This window comes from Stegastes partitus, unplaced genomic scaffold (assembly GCF_000690725.1).
Source record: "Stegastes partitus isolate 25-593 unplaced genomic scaffold, Stegastes_partitus-1.0.2 Scaffold2258, whole genome shotgun sequence".
Classification (NCBI taxonomy): Eukaryota; Metazoa; Chordata; class Actinopteri; family Pomacentridae; genus Stegastes; species Stegastes partitus.
The window spans coordinates 417-22011 of NW_007579989.1; the positions used below are offsets into that span (position 1 = coordinate 417).

Below are 21595 nucleotides of genomic sequence, written 5' to 3' on the forward strand. Positions count from 1 at the left end.
CTGAGAATGCTCTGGGTTTCATTCAGTCATAACTCGGTAAACATTCCTCAGAAGGAGGCTGCCTGAAAGACGCGTTCAACATGTCAAAGATGGTTAATTTAGCCTAAAATTTGCAGATTGTCTTGCTGTGGTTTACATAGAGGTCCTGTATCACATTTCTGTTTTGTTTTCCTCAGGCACAGCTCTGGTGGTCGTCTACCTGATCCTGCTCGCTCTCTATTACTTTGCTCCATCTCCAGCTGGCTGTTGAGTCGGGGACTGTGACTTTCAGCCCAAGTTACACTTTTTGTAAGCAGGACGACTCCAAATGTGCAAATTCAGTACCTCTCAATGTTGACCCTCTCTTATCTGAGCAGAAATAATGATAACATGATGATGTGGGTATTTTCTTCTGTTGTTGTTTTTCTTTTTATATGATGGTGCAAAACACAAAACTGAAGTTTTTTTTTTTAATCTCAGGTGGATAGATTTTTTCCGACTGCACACTCCTGTTACGTTTCTAATATATCAATTTCTAATATACTTAACATGTTTTTAGGCTCATAATTTATCTTCTTTGTAAACTGTGAAGGAAAGCAAAGCAGTATTTTTACAATACAAATGGATATTATGATCCAGAGTATCTGCACTAATGCTATTTTAAGGTACTATTGTGATAAAAGTTTGTATGAGGCGGGTAAGATGGTGTCTGTCTGTGATAAGTGACATTTTTAAATAAAGCTAGTTTGAAACGAGGCGTGGCCGGCCGTGCTTTGAAAAGAACAAAAACGACATCAGTGTTTTTGAAAAACCAGCTGCCTGCATTTTTATTGTTTGTACAGACAGAAATTACAAAACAATGTACATCGCAGCCACGTTTGCCTTTGAGGAGACATTCAGCTTTTCCCCAAAGAGTTCATGTAAAGTGACATGCACACCGTACTGACATGCAAAGGATCATTTTACTCGGACATCAAAAATGATGCAAATAGAAACATGCCAATCTGAAGCACGCGGGTACATTTAAATTGGCATGCAAAAGTTTCTGTTCTGTCAATAGTTGGGCGAGTAGATGATTAACTGATCTCCCACAGACACAGAGTGGACGACGAAACCTTCTTTTCAACATTTTAAACAAAGTTCTGTTTTTGCTTTGGAAAATGTTTGAATGGAAAAAGGACAAAGGGCACCATGCAAAAGTTTGGGAGAGATCTGAGCTCCCGGATAACTTGTGACGGATGTCTAAAGGCATTAAGGAACTCATCTAAACTACGGCATGTTTACAGTCACTGACAGGCAGACAACTGACCAAAACACATCCCCGTTGTTCATCTGCCATCTGTTGGTTGGAACATGGGGAAGCTCACACTGGGCCCTCTTGTTAAAAAATAAATGATCTGATGCAAATTTCTCAAAAGCATTTTCCTGTAGTCATTTTCTCAGTTCATAATGTAATTAAGAAACAGCAATTAAAAGGAATGTTGGCGGTCAAGTTGAGGTCTGAAAACTAGCTGAGAGACTGCAAGCAAGAAAAACAATCAAAGCCCCCATCTGACTGCAGAAGTCCTTCAGGAGGCTTCAGCAGACCCTGGAGGGGAGGTGTGCTGTTCTACTGTGAAGCAACACTTGCACCAATACAACCTTTACAGAGGAGTCATCAAGGAATCCTTTCCTGCATCGTGAGCACAAAAACCATTGCCAGACGTTTGGACAACTAAACAAATCCGATGCATTTTTGGAAACGTCCTGTGAACTGATTACATTTAAACAGAGCTTTCTGGCTGCATTGGGCAGAAGTATGTTGGGAGAAATACTCAAAACCTCATGACAAAAATCACCTTTCCAACTGTATCACAGGTTAGACTACTGATGCTTTGTCCTCGTGTTGCAGAGGAGTGGCTTCTACAGCAGGATAATGATCCTAAACAGACCTCATGGGGGCACTGACAGCTGGTTAAACATACACCCACGTACAGAGGCTACAGCAGCCAGGGTTTGATTCCAGTTTATGGTTGTTTGCTGCATGTCATCCCCTCTGTGCTTCCTCCTTCCTGTCTTTAAAAAAAATACCCATTAAAAAATATTTTTAAAAACACTTCTAATTTCATAACGGACCCTTCAGGAGGCATGAATTGAAGGTTAAACTGTGGCCCTCCCAGGAACGCAACCCAAAACATCATCAAAAACCTACAAAGAGCAGCACATGCCCCAGAAACTCTCAGACCCAGGAGTATTTCGCAGAAGTAACACAAAAATCCCCCAAACAAGAACAAAACAGACTCTTGGTCGACAACAAATTTTACGAGATGTGAAAACTGCCAAAGGGAGTGTTACTAATTACAGACCATGCAGGGCGCATTCACTTTAGTTTCAGGACTGCTTTCCTTTTCTTTTTTTTTAAACTTTGAAATTGTAAGAGATGGGAAAAAAAACTACTCTTCCCTATAAAATTTAAACAACGAATCATCTTTATCTTTGAAATCAGCTCATCCTTTACTCGCCTAACTGTTCACCGTAACAGAAATTTGGACCCAAACTTTTGCATGCACAAAGTTTGAGCAAGCGGTGAAGCAAGACTGCTTCAAAGTAAGATTTAAATAAGGCCATGACATGTCCAAAGGAAGTAAGGCGTGAAACAGGGCATCGTAGTACAATAACTGTCACATGAGTTTAGCTTAATATTGTACCAACATGTGAAACAAGATGCTGAATGTAAGGCTCACATAAAAGATGGAGGGGAAAAAAAAGTGTGTTTTGATACAACTGGGAGTTTAAATCTACAGCCCGCAGTACCGAGTACCTTAAATCTGGTGACACATAGAAGTCTGCTGACATATTGACGATGACGGGCGTCTGCAGAGCTCTTCAGACTGATCACAGTATCTCACAACACTCTACCTTGTCACTAGTTTTATAAAGTTCCTCACCAAGTACCAAAAGCACTGTAGAAAAACAAAAAGTTGAAAAATAAAAACAACACAACAGAGCCTTTGTTACAGTATAAAAGGTTAGAATGGAGTAAAGTGGGAACTGAAAGTGACAATGAAACTAATATACAATCAGGTACAATTCAAAGACTTGTAATAAAATAAAACAAAAAAAAAAGCAGCACAGTGATTCAAATAAATAGTTACAAATGTCTCTGTGGGTTAATGAAGGAGGTATCTCCTGATGAACCATGAGCAGAAGAGGCTCATGTGGGGAGCACCAGGTAAATCATACAGGGGCGGCTACATGAGCACAAATTAAAAGCTTAAAAAGACTCATTAATATAAAAACAATGTGTGTGTGACATTTTTTGGAAATTCAGAAAGGCACCGGATGAAGAAAGAAGAAACAAAAAAGGCTTGAGGATCACTGTGGAGCTACAATTCATAAATAACTTCATGTTTTTTTTCTCCCAAAAAGAGGAAGAGTAATCGAAGAGGCACGAGAAGATTCACAGTGACGGCGTGTCGCACATGTTTCAGAGAGGCTTCTGGGTTTTTGTCTGATCAAAAGTGAGGGTTTTCCAATTTGAACAGTTGGAATTTCTGCTCAATATCAGCGTATGATCAGGAAATTCTTGAGGCTAAACCATAAATAGATAATTGACCTAATTGGACTGTTGAGATGTAGCTCAGTTGTGTGTCCGTGTTTCATCAGCAGAGCTTTGTTTGGATGCTTTCCAACTTGCTAAATGGGTTTCAGGGTCTGCAAACCGGTGGCAAATTTCTCCCGTTTGAAACTACAGTAACGTTTAATCACAGTGGGCGTAAGCAGCAGATCACGTGTCCAAGATGGCGACGGTGAAGCTAGCATATCTCAGCCTCGACGTGGAAGTTATACTGCCAGAGGAAACATTCATTTTGCCTTTTGACAAGTGGTTGTCGGAGTGTTTATCTATCCCCTCTCGTACGCCACAAAAAAAAGAAAAAGAAAAAGAAAAAGCCATGCAGTGTGTAAATAACGAGCAAAGCACATGAAATGCATGGAAGTGGAAATCAGCACACAGTAAGTCTGCCGCCTACACTGACGCGTGGCTTCTCACGGGTGCATGCAAATCCGACACACACAGAGCGACTTAAAAAAAACAAAAAAGCACACAGACTAAAGTTAAAAAGGCATTCAAAGTATTTTCACAACTATCTGACATCATCAGGTTTTCTTTTGACCTTTGTTTTTTTCCAGCGACGTTAGAGTCAGTGCCGGTCCATCACTTCAGTTCAGTCTTTGCTCTCTTGTCTATTTGAGCCGCTGAACCAACGTGTGCGTCAGTCCGAGGCTGAGCAGCTGAAGGGCGGACAGCTGGGATAAGTGAGGGAAAGTTTTCAGCAGTTTCTCCCAGGTCAGTTCCAGCAGGCTGGGCACCACCAGCCACACTTTATACAAGGAGCCGGTCCTTCTGTTCCCCGACATGTTGACGACACCGCCGTGGACGTACATGCAGCCGGCCTGACGGGGGGAGGAGGAACACAAGATGAGAAAACTGGAGATTTATGTTTTGCTTACTAGTTACACGTCAGGGTGTGTTTATGATGAGCTACTGACCGGAGTGACCGCAGCACAGTGGAAGTAGGCCGGCTCTGGCATGAGGGCGGGGAGCTTGGTCCACTGGAAAGTCTGCAGGTTGATCTTCCACAGGTCAGACAGGATCAGCTCTCCATTATAACCCCCACATATAAACACCTCTGCATGTGAAGACAGAAGGAGGCGTTGAGGCATGAAAGCAAATATTGAACATGCATCCAGTGAACGCCTTGTGAAACACGTCTTACCGTCTTTGACCTGAACACAACTGTGACACCGGCGGGCAGCAGGAAACCCTGTGATGATAGTAAAACAACAAAATTCAACAAGATGCTTCCAGATCATTTATTTAGCCAAAAAGATGCACATAGACATTCATGACAAACCTATTTTTTCTTGGGGTTTCGTGACTATTTCCTCCCAGTAATTTGTCTCCAAGTTATACGCGTGAATCTGACGAAGACAAAAAGCGTTAAATTGATAAAAACATAGAAAATAACTCTATGTCAGATTTAGTCGCTGTCTCAGTTCCTCTCACCTTGTCCAGTGGATACGACGTCCAGGAAGTCCCACCTCCTAAAATGTATATTCTCTGTCCGTCGTGAGCGAGCTCGTGTCTGTACCTGTGAAATGAAGAAATCAGCAACGTGAGGCAATATTCTGGGAATTTGCTAAAACTTACAGAACATATCGTGTGTCTTTAAACAATCTCTGCGGTCTGACCTCTCCTCGGGCAGATCTGAGGGTGCGTTGTTGGGTTTGAGGTGGGTCCACTCTCTGGTGGTCAGGTCCAGCCTGTGCAGGTCGGTGCTGTAAAGGTAGCCTGTCGTCCCTCCAAACACGTACAGGTAGCCGTTGATGATGACCATCGCCTGGAATCGCAGAGAACACGGATGCATATCATAAGAATAGAAATGCAGCAGCGGCACAAGGCAACGTTAAAAGACTTTTAAACACAAGCGGCGTTACCTGTCCGTAGATCTTGTTGGGTTTCTTCCCTCTGCAGTTCAACAGGTTCCATCGCTTGTACTGGACGTTGCAAACGTGGACGTCGTTGCCGTTGTTCTCACCAAATGGGATGCCGGTGCCGCCGAACACGAGCAGGTTGTTCCCGTGTAAAACAGCTGAGAGGCAGACGGCGATATTATAAAAACTATTATAGATTTGTTGAGCATCATGTGTCCAGTTGGCTCAGACAGGTACACCAGGCCTCTTTCAGAAGTTCTATTTTTTAGTAAATGATGCAGAAAAATCTGTATTTAAATGAAGCTTTGACCACTTGTGTTGTTTACAGCATTCTACAAGTGCATGTTGGATATAAATGCCTGTCTCTGGCATGAGGATGATATAATGTCATTCACTTCTCTGCTCTCTGTAAAGGACTGTAATGCATTTCAACAGCTTATATCAAAAACACACATTTTAAAGGTAGAAATGAAGCAATAAAAAGAGAGAAAAAGACAACAAACACAAACTAAACCAGTGTATAGATCACATTAAGAGGATGAAAACATGAGGTTTGTGTAGAAACATGAACTAAATCTGGTTGTTTAGGCACTAATTGTTTGCATTACAGTTTCCAGAGGAGGCTGTTTGGGTTCTTCTCAGTGACACCTTTCAAACTGTAAAGAGGAAATTAAATAAAGAGTAGCAGTAGCTGCAAAACAGGTTGTCTCCACATGCCCCAATATGCCAGAATCAGACAGATTTGTTGATCGAGGTCCCTAAATTTCAATCAAATTATTTCATTTTTAACTAACTATTAAAATAAGTACATACTGGTATTAAATGTCAGCACTGATACGGTCCTGAATCTTAATAAAGTCAGGCCCATAAAGCCTTCATGAAATTGAATTTAAGAGGCTTAACTCAGCTTTTGCTCCACAAATACCAAATATTCCAACAAACATCTCACTGCTGAGTGTTTCTAGTTTGATAACTAATTTGTTTGATGATCTATTTGTCCTTCAGAGGTGTGGGAGGGTGCTGAGATGACAGACAGGATGCTGAACTGACTGCTGTCTGGAGGTTTGTTTCAGTTGACTGTTGGCAAACATTGATGTTACACCCAAATCTACCGTCATTAATTAGCAGAGACGCACAAAACAAAACACAAAGCAGCCTGTGACCTATGATAGATGAAATAAACTCTGCAGCTGTCCTGACCAGTCATGTTACAGGTACTTCTAAATTACTGATTTTTAAAGATTTAATGAGTTTCTTCCCAACAAACTCAGAACACCGTGACTCCGTCGTAATTTAAACACTGAGGACGACACATCAGTCCTTACCCGACATAGAGGCCAGTTCTGTTGGCATGTAGCCCTCCGTGCGGACCTGCTGCCAGGTGGCCGTGGCAAAATGAAACCTCCAAAGCTCCCTGAAAAGAGGGTAGTCCTCATTCTCGGAGCCGCCTGCCTCCTCAAAGTCTGGGTTGTAGCCTCCGAACACATACAGGTTGGTGCTGTCGGCAACACAGCGGTGTCCACTGCGGGCCGGCGGCACACAGTGTCCTGTGGAGGAACATTTTACAGACCGACCTTGTGAGTGCCTGAGGAAAACCACATCTTCAAGCATACGCATTCAATTCTTCAACAAATGTAGATTTCTGTCCATTATCTAAAAACATGTAGAGAGATGAACAATCGCTCTTTGAATTCTTGGTGAAATAAGCTCATCTGACGTCGTCTCCTTCCCCCGAGGTAAGACAGCAGTTTCGTACCTTCTCTCAGAAACCTGTTGGGGATCCGCAGGTTGGGGCAGGAAGGGGAGAAGATGCGTCGAGCCTGAAGCCACCGAGCTCGCTTCTTGGAACCTGTCAGTCAGTCATCAAACAAGAGAGGACGCACTTAGAAAGGGACAACGATGTGTATGGTTTATGTCGTGTCTGTATTTTATACTCTACAACAGCTGCATTCTGTAAGACTTTAACTACCTCAAAGACAAATTAATCAGTTTAGATGGTTTCAGTATAAAATGTAAACTGATCAGCTGCCTGACTAACTCAAGTTTTTTGTTCACTCTTTTTCATTTATAGTCGTCTCTCTGTCTTAATCCTCCAATATGCTGTATCTTGGCTATCCTGGTCACATGGACATCCTCATGTGTTTACACTTGAGTTTGCCGTCACTTCCACTTTTACATTAACTGTGGTTTTTCTCTCTTCCATCATTTCTGCTTTGTCCTCTCTCTGCAGGATTTTCCGACTCCGGAGCCGCAGGAGTCTTTACCGTCACCCAAACCATATTTAGAGGCAGATGGCCACCCTCCCCTCGCCTGGTTCTGCTGGAGGTCTCTTCCTGCTAAACTGGAGTTTTTCCTCTCCACTGCGGTCACTGTGCTTGCTCACAGGGAATTTTTGAATATGTTGATGTTTACATGTAGAGTTTTCTTGGGTTTTCCCGAGAGTTGCAACAGAAGGCCATGGGACCTTTTTGTTTCTTTTTGGTTCTTTAAGATGTTTCACCTCTCATTCAGGAGGCTTCTTTAGTATTTATGGGAAATCCCAGATGTATATTATCATCCACAAACCCATGACTAATGTGGCGAATGGCCTGAGAACAACCAAGGAGGTGCTGATGGTTGTGAAAGTGCCAGGCTTTACAACGAAGGTTGAGAAACTGGCACATCAAGGATGATTCAAGATGCTAATGCTGGTAAAAGTTTCTGGGACGACATCTCAGGGCTGTAAGTAGGTGATAAGTGGTGTCGTAGAGCCCCGCCTGGGTTTAAAACTGAGCCCTCCTTCCTGCATTGGAGTGCATAGACAACATTGGTTTCTACTGATGGTACTGTGACCTGCATGGCTGAGAATCTACAAAAATATCTGTAAGATCCTCGCTTCACTTAGTCCGGTATACTTATTAGAGTACATAATAAGAGATGTTAACCTCAATGTGCATAAATAATGATATAGTAGCATCTTAACAATGCTATTTAAGTTAGTTGGATAATTTTTTACTTCATATATCTTGTACAGTTTTCACCAACATATCTAAATTACTCAGGGAATATTTTATTCAAAAATAAATCATGCTGTAGGGTTAAAATTTACTCTCTTGATGGAAAGCATTTGGCTGTTGTTATAAAAGGTGCTAAATACATAACAGTGATTTTTTACACTGAGTAGTGCACAAAATCGAGCTGCTCATGTTGTTAATAGTTAAACCAGATCTATTGTTGCTGTCTTGCTAAACATTTTCTGGACTTGTAGCATGATTGAGCACCACACGTACTGATTTTAAGTTGATAAACTTGCTGTAAGAGGTAAAAGTTTCTACAGCTGTGTAACTGTGTTGATGCTAATAGTTGTTTTCTCTCTTTTGTCGACATTGTTCCCCTGTGGAACTATCCTCACCCCCCTCTGCTCTCCCCCTCACCCTCTCACATGCTGCTCTCCATTTAAATGCACCGTTGGTAGCATCAGATGCCCGCTGGCTGCTCATTCACTCACTGCTGCCTTCCGTAGCACCGCTAGCTAACTGTGGCCTGTGTGCAGCACAGCTAGCATCACTAGCTCACAGACTAAACTCACACTCACGAGCATCCTGGTTCACACAAACGCACATTTAACGCCCTTTAACGTTGCCTACAGCACTAAACTCCACTTCTGGGTTTGCTTTGCTGACACTAACGGTTGTTTGCTCTCGCATTGGTTTTGTTTACAAACCTGAGTCGCGGATGGAGGGCCTCCACGACAGTTTCTCAAACTTATTGAGCTGACTGAAGGTTCCGTCGTGCTCCGGCGACGACATCTTGACAGGGGTGGACACAAGACGAGGGTTCAGACCCGGACAAGAACCCGCTTCAGTCGGACCAGACGTCGTGGCATCAGACTGCGAGCTGCAGCTTCACAGCAAAATAAAGAAAGAAGTCCAGCAAAGCGTCCACATCTGCTGCTGCCTGCGGCGTCACGAGCAGCTGGTCTGAGCCGACCAATCAGAGCGGAGGAGCCGCGCAGGTCGTGTTCAAGAGCGGCAGGGAGATGTTTACAGTTTCAAAATGTTCAAGAGAAGCAAGTAGTGGGCAACATTTGATTAAAAACTGTGGATAGAATGAAACATCGTGTTCTATATGAAGTTAACATGTGCTCAAATCCTTATATTACGTCGGAGTAAAAGATACCTTATTTATTAGTTTAGTCAATAACTAAAATAAAGATACACATTTATGATAACTCTCAGGCTCATTTTTGATCTTTAAATGTAGTTTAGAAACGGTTTCCAAAGACGTTGCACTTATTTATAAAAAGAAAATCATTAGTGTCAAACAAAACATTCCTTATACTGCAGAACATTCTGGTACCAGATATTGCTCATAAAAAAAATAACAGTGACACAAGAATAAACAGAGAACCTAAAAACAGCAATTCAATATGAGTGATGCATTAGTGAAAATAAGCACACTAAAACAGAATAGAAAAAGCAGAAAGCACTGGCAAAGACACGGCAGTAATAATAATGCACATGACAATGAAAAACTGCACATGGAATTAAAATGTTGCACACTGTATTGAAAACTGATATTGCCTATGCTTTGGGGAAAGTACTATTGCAAATGATATTGATATTATTGTGCAATTTTAATGGTCCTATGCTTCAGCTGTTCTGCTTGCACAAGGCTGACGAGTTATACAGTTAGAGGAGTTATATTCAATATATGACCAGCTTTCTTTCTTTCTTTCTTTCTTTCTTTCTTTCTTTCTTTCTTTCTTTCTTTCTTTCTTAAAAAGAACATGTTTAAAAGTGAATCAAAACGTAAAAGTTTTGTTGCATCTTCAGCTCACTTTTCTACATACTATATCTGGAGAGTATTTAGTACGAACAGTTCTCAGATACTGTTACCGCACATCACTGCATTAAATGACATAAAAGTATTAAAATAAGTGAAATATAGGGATCAAAGCTCTGAGGCAATGGTATTATTGTTGCATGCAAAGCCTTGATTTGGTCCCAGTTCACCCCTGTGCCATTCAGTTTAATGCCACTGGATCTTTCTAAATGTAAAACATTAAATCAAGTTATACAGTCCATTCTCCACCAGTATGGTTCAATATGGTGACTTAGGACCTGACTGGAAAAAAATAGGCAAACTTTGGAAATTTCTTACAAGATATAAACCAGTTCTAGTGAACAACTTAAACAAAGGACCTTTGAACCAAACACGTTGTTTGACTCCTTTTGACGAACAGTAGAAGGAGTCAACCTTTCCCCCAGATCTTCAGGGGCTGCATTGCTGACATGTTGTAATCTGGATTTGAAGCTGACTGGGAGGAGCTGAAGGAGCCAAACACAACAAGCAGATCAATGCCGTGAAAAGCTACTTGTTCACGTAGACCATGAAAGTAAACATAGTGCACTGAGGAATGGTCATCGAGAGTTGTCTTACTGACAAAGCAGAAAAAAGTCAAGCATGCTCTTTTTTTTACATGGTATTTTGTACTCTAAAGCACTAAAAATACATTCAGCAAGCCTGTGCAGCTCCTATGGTTGCTACCATAAATGAGCTGTTTATGGTCAACTAGAGCTACACATCTAACATGTTTCTATTGAGGTGTTTAACCACAATCAATCCCCTGGTGTTTTATAGGATTCACATGTTTACTCATAAATTTCTCTCCACCTTACCAGGTGGCTAAAATGTTAACTAAAGAGTTTACACAGATCATCTATCTGCAAGGAGAATCTGAGCCACATTCAGCCGTCTAATCTAACACCGCCTCTCCAAATAATTCCTCAATAGACTGGCAGTGGGTAGGAAATGACGCCGGGCCTTGAAATGTCACAGACTCCAAGAAATTTCTGAACAATGAGCCGCTACTGTGTTAATGAAATTAAACAGTAAATGAGTTGCCAGCTCTTTGTTGCATGCGTTGATGTGCTCATAGATTTATGGAGGTCACTGTCTCATCTACATGACTCGCAAAGCGATTAGCATGACTGGGAGACGCACGACATTCATGTCCTTTGTTCGAGCATGAAGGGATTAAAGTCAACGAATGACTCTCCTTTAGATGGTGTGTTGTTCTAATCTTGCAAATAAATCGAGCCAAGTAAAGTCCTGCTTGACTGTTTTGAATCAACCTGAAACAAGTAAAAAAATGTCACATAATTGGGTAAGAAGGGCATTTAACATACCTTACTTTTGCCTGAGGTATAATACAGCCACATACAGATCGCTGCTCTGCTTCACAGTATAGTCAATGCAGCAGATGTTGATGCTCTGTAACACTGTAGGTGGTGTTGCCTTCATGGACGTGCTACACTCACACTGTATAATAAACTAAACTACCACAGTTTAATGTCACAGATTCAGAAACACTATGTTTAAAGGGACAGGAAGGGAGCAGGACAGACTGTGTGGAAGTGTACCAAAGACAAAACTATTGAGTGAATATAAAACCAACACGAATCAGTCTGCAAATGAATATTCAAAAATAGGCAGATTTGTACGAGCAGATGTTACAGTGTGTGTCTGTGTGTCGTAACTGACTTCAGACAAGCGTTATCTTTGTTTTGACTCTGTTGGAAATCTGGAATATTTCAGCTGTCATTTCTCTTTGAAACTGCACCTTCGACCACGGAAGGATGAATCTCAAATCACAGTAAAGGCACCGGCCTTTGTGCTAATTCAGCTTTTATTAATTGAGCTTATTGTCTGTAGCTGTACACACATCAAAAACATCTAAATACCAAATTTAAATCGTGTTCTGCACAAATCTCCCCTTTGCAGTGTGATTTCAACTTGAAATGCTTTGAGAAGAGGAGGATCTCACTGAAGCGCGACAGTTCAAAGTTAAACCGTGAGATGATACTACAAAGTATTGCATCAGGCTCCCAGTGTCTTTAAATACACAGGGCTGGAGTCAAGAGCCTTGGATTGGTTTCGTTACCTGAAACTGTTGTCATGTCTGAGCAAGTTTGGTCAGTATTGTGGCTTACATACGCTAACAAGGTTGACACCACGTTACTGCAAGCAGCCCATCCTCTGAATACACAATCACACTCGGCTCCACACCCAGATTTAACAGGAGTGATGAATAGCAGCGAACAACTCCCGAAAAACAGGTCAGCAAGCAATGATTCTGTGATTCTCCTCTGGGAAGTTTTGAGATAAAACGTGCTGATGTGACGACATGAGCCGTTACTTGTCTCACAACATAAAGAGATGATCTGATGACCACTCAGGAGCAATCACAGGTCATGTGAGACTCTCATATGACTTTAGGAAGTTGCTTTTTCACACTTCTTAAAAGTGTTTCCACCTGTCTGCAGATGTATACTCACACTGCAGTGCTGTAGACATGCAATCAGGGTTTTAGCTGCTTGTCCAGATCCTCTATGAAACAGACATACAGCAGGTAGGAAAGGATTCTGGGTGACACTGACTATGAGCTACTTGGCATTTATTCTACTTTCTAATCGTGCTTAATCATATTTTAGTGAAACAATGTCATCAAACAACGTCTGTGTAAGTAATAAAGTTCAACTAAAGCTTATTTGAAGCCTCAGAGGTCCTAGTCGCTCAAATTAACTCTGTTTTCTAAACACATGGTCTTTTTAACACCATTTTCCTGCGACTCAGCAGAAAACACTGTCTGCAGGAACAAAGAGAGGAAACTTTGCTCTACAAAGACTATACCTTAATCTGATGAAACAACCTTTGTTCTCAATCTCTTTCACTGAAATAAAATTGCCATATTTGCAGACCATAAGGCCGCTAAAAACAATTACACTGACCAATAATTCTTAGAATATACATTTTCAATGTTGCTTTAAGACACACTTACAAATGCTTCCTTTAACAGGTTGACCTCAGTGTGTGCTTCATTGAGATAGTCAAGCTAACATGATTTTATAAGTGCTGGATTTTAAGGTTTTTTTTGGGAATGTTATTGATTTAATGACTGAGATTTGTTTTGGATTGTATTGTTATTGTAATATTATGTACTAATTGTCAGTGTGTGTAATAAGAACACTATTGGTGGGATGAGTAGAATGTTTTTGTTGTTGTGTTTTATTTGCACGTTGTTCATTTAAGTGCATCTTAATAGTTTGTTCAGCCTTATATAGTATAAACCTTATATATAAGGATATAGTTAAGATATTTAATTTTTTTTTAAAACATCATTCCCACCAGGAAGCTCTGAACAACAGTTATTTGCTATGTTTGTTAGTGAAATTTTCCATCGTACAGAGCTAATTTGATTACTCATTATTTTACATGCAGTGATGTACCTTTTCTTTTTGTAGCTTTTTTTCCTTTTATTTCTTTCTTTCTTTATTTTTAGCTCCTATGATTAACAGGGTGTACTGGACAGCAGTTTGTATTTATATCCATGACTTATTAATACAGAACTAAGGCATTTTGTTTACTCACTGTTTTTTCAAATGTATTCATATTTACATGCAGTTATGTCTGCTTCTCTTATGATCTCTCTTGATGAAGTGTGTGTTCTGTCCTGTCCCGGCTGCTGTCTTGTATTGGTCTTGGGAGTTCTACAGTGCCATTGGGATGACAATAAAGTCGACGACATCACTTGACGAAATACATTCACCTGCCAGTTTCATAAAATAGTTTTTAAAAGGAACACAACGATAATCAGCTTGTCTCTTAAAAAGCAGGATTTGTTGTTGTATTGGACATTTGTTTCAGCTGTATTTAATAAACCATTGTGTTCTATCTTGCACCCTTGTACTTACATCTGATTACTTCATCATTTAATTGATATTTACCAAACTAATGTGTGGGATAAGCACCCTGACATTACTCAGTAACCACTCACAGCCATGATTCATATCATTCATGTGAAGAAACTTTGGCCTATTGTGCTTATTTCAGCCTCTCAGTAAGTCAATTTTAGCATAGATCCGCGTATGATAGATAAGCACGCACTTTATCCGCGAGCACCGGTTGAGCAGCCTCGCAAAAACAAGCCACAAGTAGCGTTTCATCCTTAAATGTTGTCTTATATTAGTGTATAAACGAGTGTAGCGGTGTTAGTGTGTGTTACTGAGCGGCAGTACTGACAGTGTGGCTCCGCTCTGGGTGGCGTATTTCTATGTGTGAGCCCCTCCTCTGCTCGCTCTGGTCGCTGGAGGTTGATGTCACTGGCAGAGAGTCTTCAGGACAGGACACAACTAGGTAGAGCTGGCCGAGGAGAGCGCTCCGGATCCGCTGAGGGCAGAAAAAGTGGGCGATGTTGCAGCTGGGATCTTGTTTATGGACACTGTGGGAAGGCTGTTGATACAGTCCGGAGGGCTTGTAGGTATTTTCAAGCTGAAAGGTTGAGGTAGCTGAACAGCCGCAGTATTTTTAGATCACTTCTGAAAGGAATACAAAAATGTCGTCTCCAAGTCCGGGCAAGAGGCGAATGGATACCGACGTGGTGAAACTGTATCCTTTACAGTACATAAACAAGCCCTGGCAGCCGAATGAAATCTCTCTTTTTGTCTTTGATAACAATTGTCAGCTGTCTGGTGGCGATTAATTACATAATTTGCCCCCGATGGCTGCTGTGAGGATGTATGTAATGTGGCTGCTAGCTGTGTGAGATTGATAGATCTGGTGAAAAGTGTGTAACGCTGAACGCTGTGATGTTAATGGGCAGCTCTGTGTCTAACGTTAGTCTGGCGTTGGCAGGCGTTAGCTAGTTAGCAGGATGGCGAACAAACCATGTATTTAATGCTATTTGTCTGAACTCGGTTGCCTCTTGTGCAGCGTTAGCTTTTGCTAGTACACTAGCTGCGCTCGTCCTGCTCGTATCAATAGAGAATTAGCAACGGAAACTGTCGCAATAGAACGCTGGCTGTTAACTCTGTGCTAGCTTTGTTAGCCTTAGCTGGAAGGCGATAAGTTAGCATGTTAGCCCGTAATATGTGGTCCCATCGAACTGACAACACAATGTGAGGTGTTGGAGAGGGCTTATGTACATTTTGGAAACACTTGTCCGAAAAGACACGTTTATTTATTCATGATTTGGTAACGCCAAGGTGGCTAGCCATGTAGCATGCTACCACCAAGAGAGAACAATTAAGGTCGATGTAGAGGCGATCTTTGACAAACGCAAAGTCAACAGCGAACTACTGTGCCTTTATTAGCCTTACAGAGCACAGACTTTCAACATTTTTTGCTTTAATGTTTTCTTTTTGCTAAAATGCAATATTTCTAATTAAAGATAAACAAATTATAAATTGTATTTAGAGCAGATAAGTCACGGTTGGCGTGTTTCTCCATAAATCATACAGATAAAAATGTCAGTTTAATGATGCTACAAGAGGGAAAAAGGAAGGTGTAGGATATTGTCCGTTTTATAATTATTTTTTCTCAATAACATTTCTCTGTGAGGTTTTGTGCCACATTATGTTTTAATTTTTCTGACAACCCACTCAAGTATTGTTCTCGCTTTTGTATATTTTGTGTCATTAATCGTTATTTGTGGCTCTCGGCTGAAGTTTTTGCATGAAAGGTTTTCTGACAGCGTGAGCTGAATTGTTTTGTTTTTGTCCTGCAGCTAGATGCTGCTCTGTGATTGGTCCGCCTGTTACCATCCGGAACACGGTGGAGGGCGGGCCTTCACACACAGCTGATCGAGGAACAACAAGCGTGCTGTAGGGCCGCATGCAGGGATGGGGGCTGGGAACAGCGACCACGGCGGGGACAGGGCTGCACACACTGAGGCTGAGTGGGTCAACATGTTGTTGTTGTCGTCCCAACAGAGCTCTAGAAGCGAGTGCAGAAAGAGTTAGAGGAGCAATCGAGTAGTTTAATTGTAGTCGTTGAGACAGTTTTCTGCTCCACTTACTCAAATGTGAGGATTTCCTGTTTTTGTTTGTAAAATACATCAAATCAGGTTATTTATGTAGCACATTTAAAACAGCAGCTGGTAAGCCAAAGTGCTTTCAAGCAGACAAATGAGAGCAAACAACTGTTAGCACAGTGACACAGTTTAGAAGACCTTTAATAACAAGTTCCTAAACCTAAATTTAGAAAGTTCAGTTTGTTAATCATCCTTCAAATACAGACAGTGTTTACCAAGACAGAAATGATGCCACCGGTTTAACCATTAATAACATGTACTGCTCGGTCCTGTGCAACAGATGGTTCTGGTGATAAAGTCAACTGACTTTTATTTATGTGACACATTTAAAACAGCTGCTCAGTAGAGAAATAAGATTAACATGCAAATTTATCTAACAAGTTTATAAATTCAGGATGAGACTCTAGAGTGTGATCTATGGTGTGAATATACCAGAGTTTATTAAATGTCATGGTTCTGGTTAGCTTTATACACATTTACTGCACTAAATTATAGTGCAATGTTATCACCCTACATTAATATAGCGCTATTAGTGATGTAAATTTACCTAATTAATAAAAAATATATAAGTTAAGACCCTGTGAAAACTCATATTAAACCTATTAAATCCAAAACGTCCGTACAGCTTCACTTTTACAACATCAGAGAAAAAAAAGCTCCTTTTAACAGGAAGAGATCTCCAGCAGAACCAGGCTCAGGGAGTGCAGCCATCTGCCTCCACCAGTAGGAGTGAGGGGGAAGGGGAAGGAGAACAGGAAAGAAAGAGGCAAACAGACAACAAACAAGGGAACATAAACACCGGACAGGTTGGTGGGAGCAGCAGATCAAACCCCTGCAGCTCCAGAGCCAGAAATACCTGCAGAGAGAGGACAGACGGGACAAAGCACAAAGAGGGAGAGAAAGTTAATGACAAGCAACGGCACATGAACTAAATGCATGAAGGGAATGACCAGGAAGCAGCCAAACGAACAGGATGGCTCAGCTAGAACAGGCATCTGTGGAGTTTTGACTGTTTTTAGACAGAAGAGAGAAAAAAAAAAGTCCTGAAATTCTAAATATTTAACTGTTTTCATAGACGGACTGATTAACTGAGTGTGAATACTTAAAATAGTAACCCGGCCTTACAGACACTGTGTTTAATAGTTAAAAATTCTTCATCAAATATGCAGTGGTGGTATTTTTAAATGTGTTTTTTTTTTAAGTTGTTTCAAGTTTGACAAACAGATTGCAAATAAATAGGACATAACATCTGAATTCAACACTATCTTAACCAGTCTCCATGATAACCAAACATTGATTATATTACTGAATAAAACTTTATTTACAATCATAATGTTTCCTGACCTCACCTTAGATGGTTAGCGCTACAATACCTGTTATGGTCCAACCAGGAGCTGCATATAAAATACTGAAAGTAGGTGGATTTAGTGTTACCAAAGTACACTGTTAGTTTAAAATGAATATATGTGCTTTTAATTATATAAAGATTGTGTTGTATGCTGACAGTAGCCTGGATGTACAGTCACAGCTTTAAAAGGAAGCAAAGGGAAAAACACAAAACCAGCTCGTTGACAACAGTGTAAAATATGGATGAAGAATCTCCAGATAGAGAAGTCAGTGACATGTTTGGATCCATCGCTCCTCGCTGTGGTGGATCTTGTTCGACCAGTTCCCAAACCTCAGCTTAGCGCCAGCGTGAAACCGAAGATGCCGCACATAGTTTCACGTCTTCAAATCAAATAGATTGAGCGATGGATCTCAGTCGCTCTGATTGTCAAGTTAAATATTCCTCTGAATCAGCTGATGGCGATTCCAGATGTTAATGATTAGTTCGATTGCACAAATAGACACAGAGCAGATTTACTCAGTGTCACGAGAGCTAGAATTAGAAAAAAAAACTCTTATCTGTGTCTCAGAGCTGATAAATCAAAGAGCACTGTGAGTTTTAGCCTAAGTAAAGCTTTTCCCGTGTGTGGTTACATTACTCTCAGAGAGCACAGGCCTGGGTTTCTATGGATAACCCTTAGGGGGGTGAAACGCAACAGAAAGACGGCGCAGTTTTTGCTGCACAAATGTACATCTACAACAGGTTTTATTTATAGGATCACATTTAGAGCTACCCTGTCTTCTTGGTCAGTGGTTTGCGAACCTTTCTTTTTTTCTTCTATTGAGTGACTGAGCTTTTTAAATCTTCTTCTTCTCCTCTGGTGGCTGTTTACAGTTATTTTGCCTCCTGACAGTTATATAATCAAGCTGTCTGGCGTTATTTGTGCTCCAGCAGTTTCACTAAATTAGCATCTGAATGTTACCTTGGTTAGATGGTTGGAACAGAGGCGACAGAAGGATTTATGACAGGGTGATGAAACCGGGCGCAACAGTTACTTTTGTGGTTTTTGTGTGTGTGTGTTTTTTTCCCCCTCTCATCTGTCATTGTGTCACACTCACACAGTCATTGAGATTAAATACACTCCACCTTTCTGTGCTGCTGACTCAGTCTACAGTATCGCCACATGCCGGTATTATTATTAACCAACCAGCACTTTTTGCGTCTTTCTCTGACAAATGTGGAATGTGCAGCAGAAACCTGTCTCAGGGTTGTTGTGTCGTTAAGGAGACTGTTTGTCTGTTAGTTGAGTTGGTCTGACGGAGGCCTCTGCATTATTGATCTCATTGCCACGGCTGACGCTATTGATCCCGTGTTTGACCTCTGCCCAGGCGAAGTTCACGGGGAACTAAAAGCCCGGCTTGTTTTTGATGACGTTTGACTTCTCCCGTCCCTCTTGTTGCTCTTTTTTTTTTTGTGCTGTTTTTTTGACTTTCCCTTAACCAGGCTTCAGCATCGAGAGCAAGCATGAGGTCACCATCCTGAGCGGGCTCAACGAGTTCGTGGTCAAGTTCCACGGACCGCCTGGAAGTAAGAGCTGCGAGAAATTGACTGATTAACATTTATCCTCACCTTCTGTTCACCAGCTTGTCACTGATGTAGCGTACATTTAATCAGCATTACCAAAACAATAATTTAACCGCCATCTTCTTGACATGTTTTGCTTTATGTTGGCATAGTTGTGATATTTTTACTCCTATTTGTAATCAAGCGCCGTATGAAGGAGGCGTGTGGAAGGTCCGGGTGGATCTACCAGATAAATACCCCTTCAAATCACCATCAATAGGTATGAGAACATATTTGGAATCTTTCTCAGTGTTAAGTGTTGTCTGGTCGGGTCATACTGTTCCAGAGCCAATGAGTAAATCTTACAAAAATCTGTTCTTTTCCAGGATTTATGAATAAAATCTTTCATCCCAACATTGATGAAGCGTAAGTAGAACAACTTTAGTTAATATCTTTTTTATTTAACCGTCAGCATTTTGTTGATTAAATTGTTTTTATGGCAGTGACCTGAGAGCCACTGAGGAACTTACTCATGCTGTCTGATGTTCACTTCTTACTTGAGATCCTGCCTCTCATTTTACACCATTCGCTCACAGTCGTGTCTTTTCTTCAGGTCAGGAACCGTGTGTTTAGATGTCATCAACCAGACGTGGACAGCTCTGTACGGTAGGTCTCAGCCGCAGCCCGACCTCGCATTCATCCGCCGGTCACTCGGTTACACTGACTGACAGTAATGGCCAATAAAAGCGCACAAAGCGAGCAGCTTACAGCGCACCTCTACGGCGCGGCGGCGGCGGCTTCAGGCAGAGCATCTCGGTTTAATCGGCTTACACTTTGGTGATAACTGCTGCCTGTATTGAGGTCATGCAGTGAGCGCCGGTGGATGAGAAGGTCCAGGGTGTTTAAACAGAAGGAACACCTGGAGGGGATTGTTCTCACCCAACCTCCATCAGCAGCAGCGTCCAGATTTAGGTGTACATTTGCATTTCTGTGCACCAGATATGTTAACTCAGGGCTCTTTGATGGGGTTTGAAATTCCATCGCGGTAGAAGAAAGACAGCTGAGAGGTGTTTGTTGCTCACCTTGTTTTTAATCCACAGCTTTTGTTTGTTTTCTACACGAGCGCTGTATGTGTGAAAACACCCTGATAGGTGTATCTGTGTGGGTGGTGGGACGCCGGTGTGACGAGAACTCTGCACAGATAACAATCTGACAGACTGAACAGTAGAACCAGTGAGAGGATCCAGTCAGCGGCCGAAGTTTCAGGAACTTTTCTATGGAAACTTTGCACCACTATAATATTGAACGTAGAGACTCTCGGCATGTATTTTTAATCGATGTTTATCCAGACGAAAGACAGCGCTCCTTCAATTATGTATCTGAATGCTGTTTTAGTCTGACAGACCGAAAGAGGGCATCCTGACAACATATGCAGACACAAAAATAGCCCCGAACGCTTGTGAAATCTTCAGAATGTCCTGAAGGCATGGACGAGATTTCCAAGAAACGCACAAGACCTCTGCTTTATCTGCTTCCTGAGGACGGAGCTTCAGTCTGCATCAGAATAGGTTTATTGTGTCACGCTGATCGTTTTCTAATTACACAACTTTATGATGTTTCCATGTAAAAAGTGGAATGTTTCAGGTTTCACTTCTGGTTCAGGACGCAGATCTCTCAGACAGGATTCTAGTTTTCTGTACAGTGCAATACGTGTATAGAAAAGTGTTCAACAAGAGCTAAAGCTTTTGATAATAATTTAGAACTCTCGGCCTCGTCGACGTGCTGCAGAGTCCAATTAGGACCCATCAGATGAATTAAACATCTAAAAGAATCTACATATCTAACTGTCCTGCAGCAGAGTGACTGTAAATGTCAGTGAAATTAGAGCAAACCACTTTTTTAATACTTACATCTTAAAAAGCTGAAGTTGATCACATCTGATCAGAAACAGAACATCTATACAGTGTTTGAATGAGGCGTCCAACAGAGACCTCTAGTGGCTTCATCATGTAGGTGCACATGTGATGGAATGACTAAGTAGTGCAGCTCCTCCGGCTCGCTCATGTTTCTCTCCTGATTCCTCTTTCTCCTCCAGACCTCACCAACATCTTCGAGTCGTTCCTCCCTCAGCTGCTCGCCTACCCCAACCCCATCGACCCTCTGAACGGGGACGCAGCCGCCATGTACCTGCACCGGCCGGAGGACTACAAACACAAGATCAAAGGTAACGCAGCAGTTATCTCCGAATAAAGCGTGACTGTACTTTAGCAAGCAGCCGGGTGAGCTGAGAACCGGGTGCTTAGAGTTCATAGTGATGTCAGCAGTGAGCTCCCAGTTTGGTTCCCAGCTGGACTCTTAATGCACGTCGGTCCCCTGCTCCCCCCACATTTCCTGTCTTT

At 41.6% G+C, this 21595-nt stretch overlaps 2 protein-coding genes across 2 annotated transcripts; one reads left to right on the plus strand and one right to left on the minus strand.

Moving 5' to 3' along the window:
* Window positions 1-560: 560 nt before the first annotated feature.
* LOC103374492 (kelch domain-containing protein 10-like) lies at window positions 561-9394 on the minus strand. Its single transcript, XM_008304576.1, has 10 exons — window positions 9158-9394; window positions 7211-7303; window positions 6780-7001; window positions 5458-5612; window positions 5212-5360; window positions 5027-5111; window positions 4875-4941; window positions 4737-4784; window positions 4510-4649; window positions 561-4413 (listed from the first exon to the last, which is right to left on the minus strand). The coding sequence occupies exons 1-10, from the start codon at window positions 9240-9242 to the stop codon at window positions 4204-4206; spliced, it is 1254 nt and encodes a 417-aa protein (XP_008302798.1). The 5' UTR covers window positions 9243-9394; the 3' UTR covers window positions 561-4203.
* Window positions 9395-14608: 5214 nt separating this feature from the next.
* LOC103374493 (ubiquitin-conjugating enzyme E2 H-like) lies at window positions 14609-21564 on the plus strand. Its single transcript, XM_008304577.1, has 6 exons — window positions 14609-14883; window positions 19144-19220; window positions 19402-19476; window positions 19583-19622; window positions 19810-19862; window positions 21292-21564. Exons 1-6 carry the CDS (start codon window positions 14831-14833, stop codon window positions 21444-21446), a joined length of 453 nt encoding a protein of 150 aa, XP_008302799.1. The 5' UTR covers window positions 14609-14830; the 3' UTR covers window positions 21447-21564.
* Window positions 21565-21595: the final 31 nt, after the last annotated feature.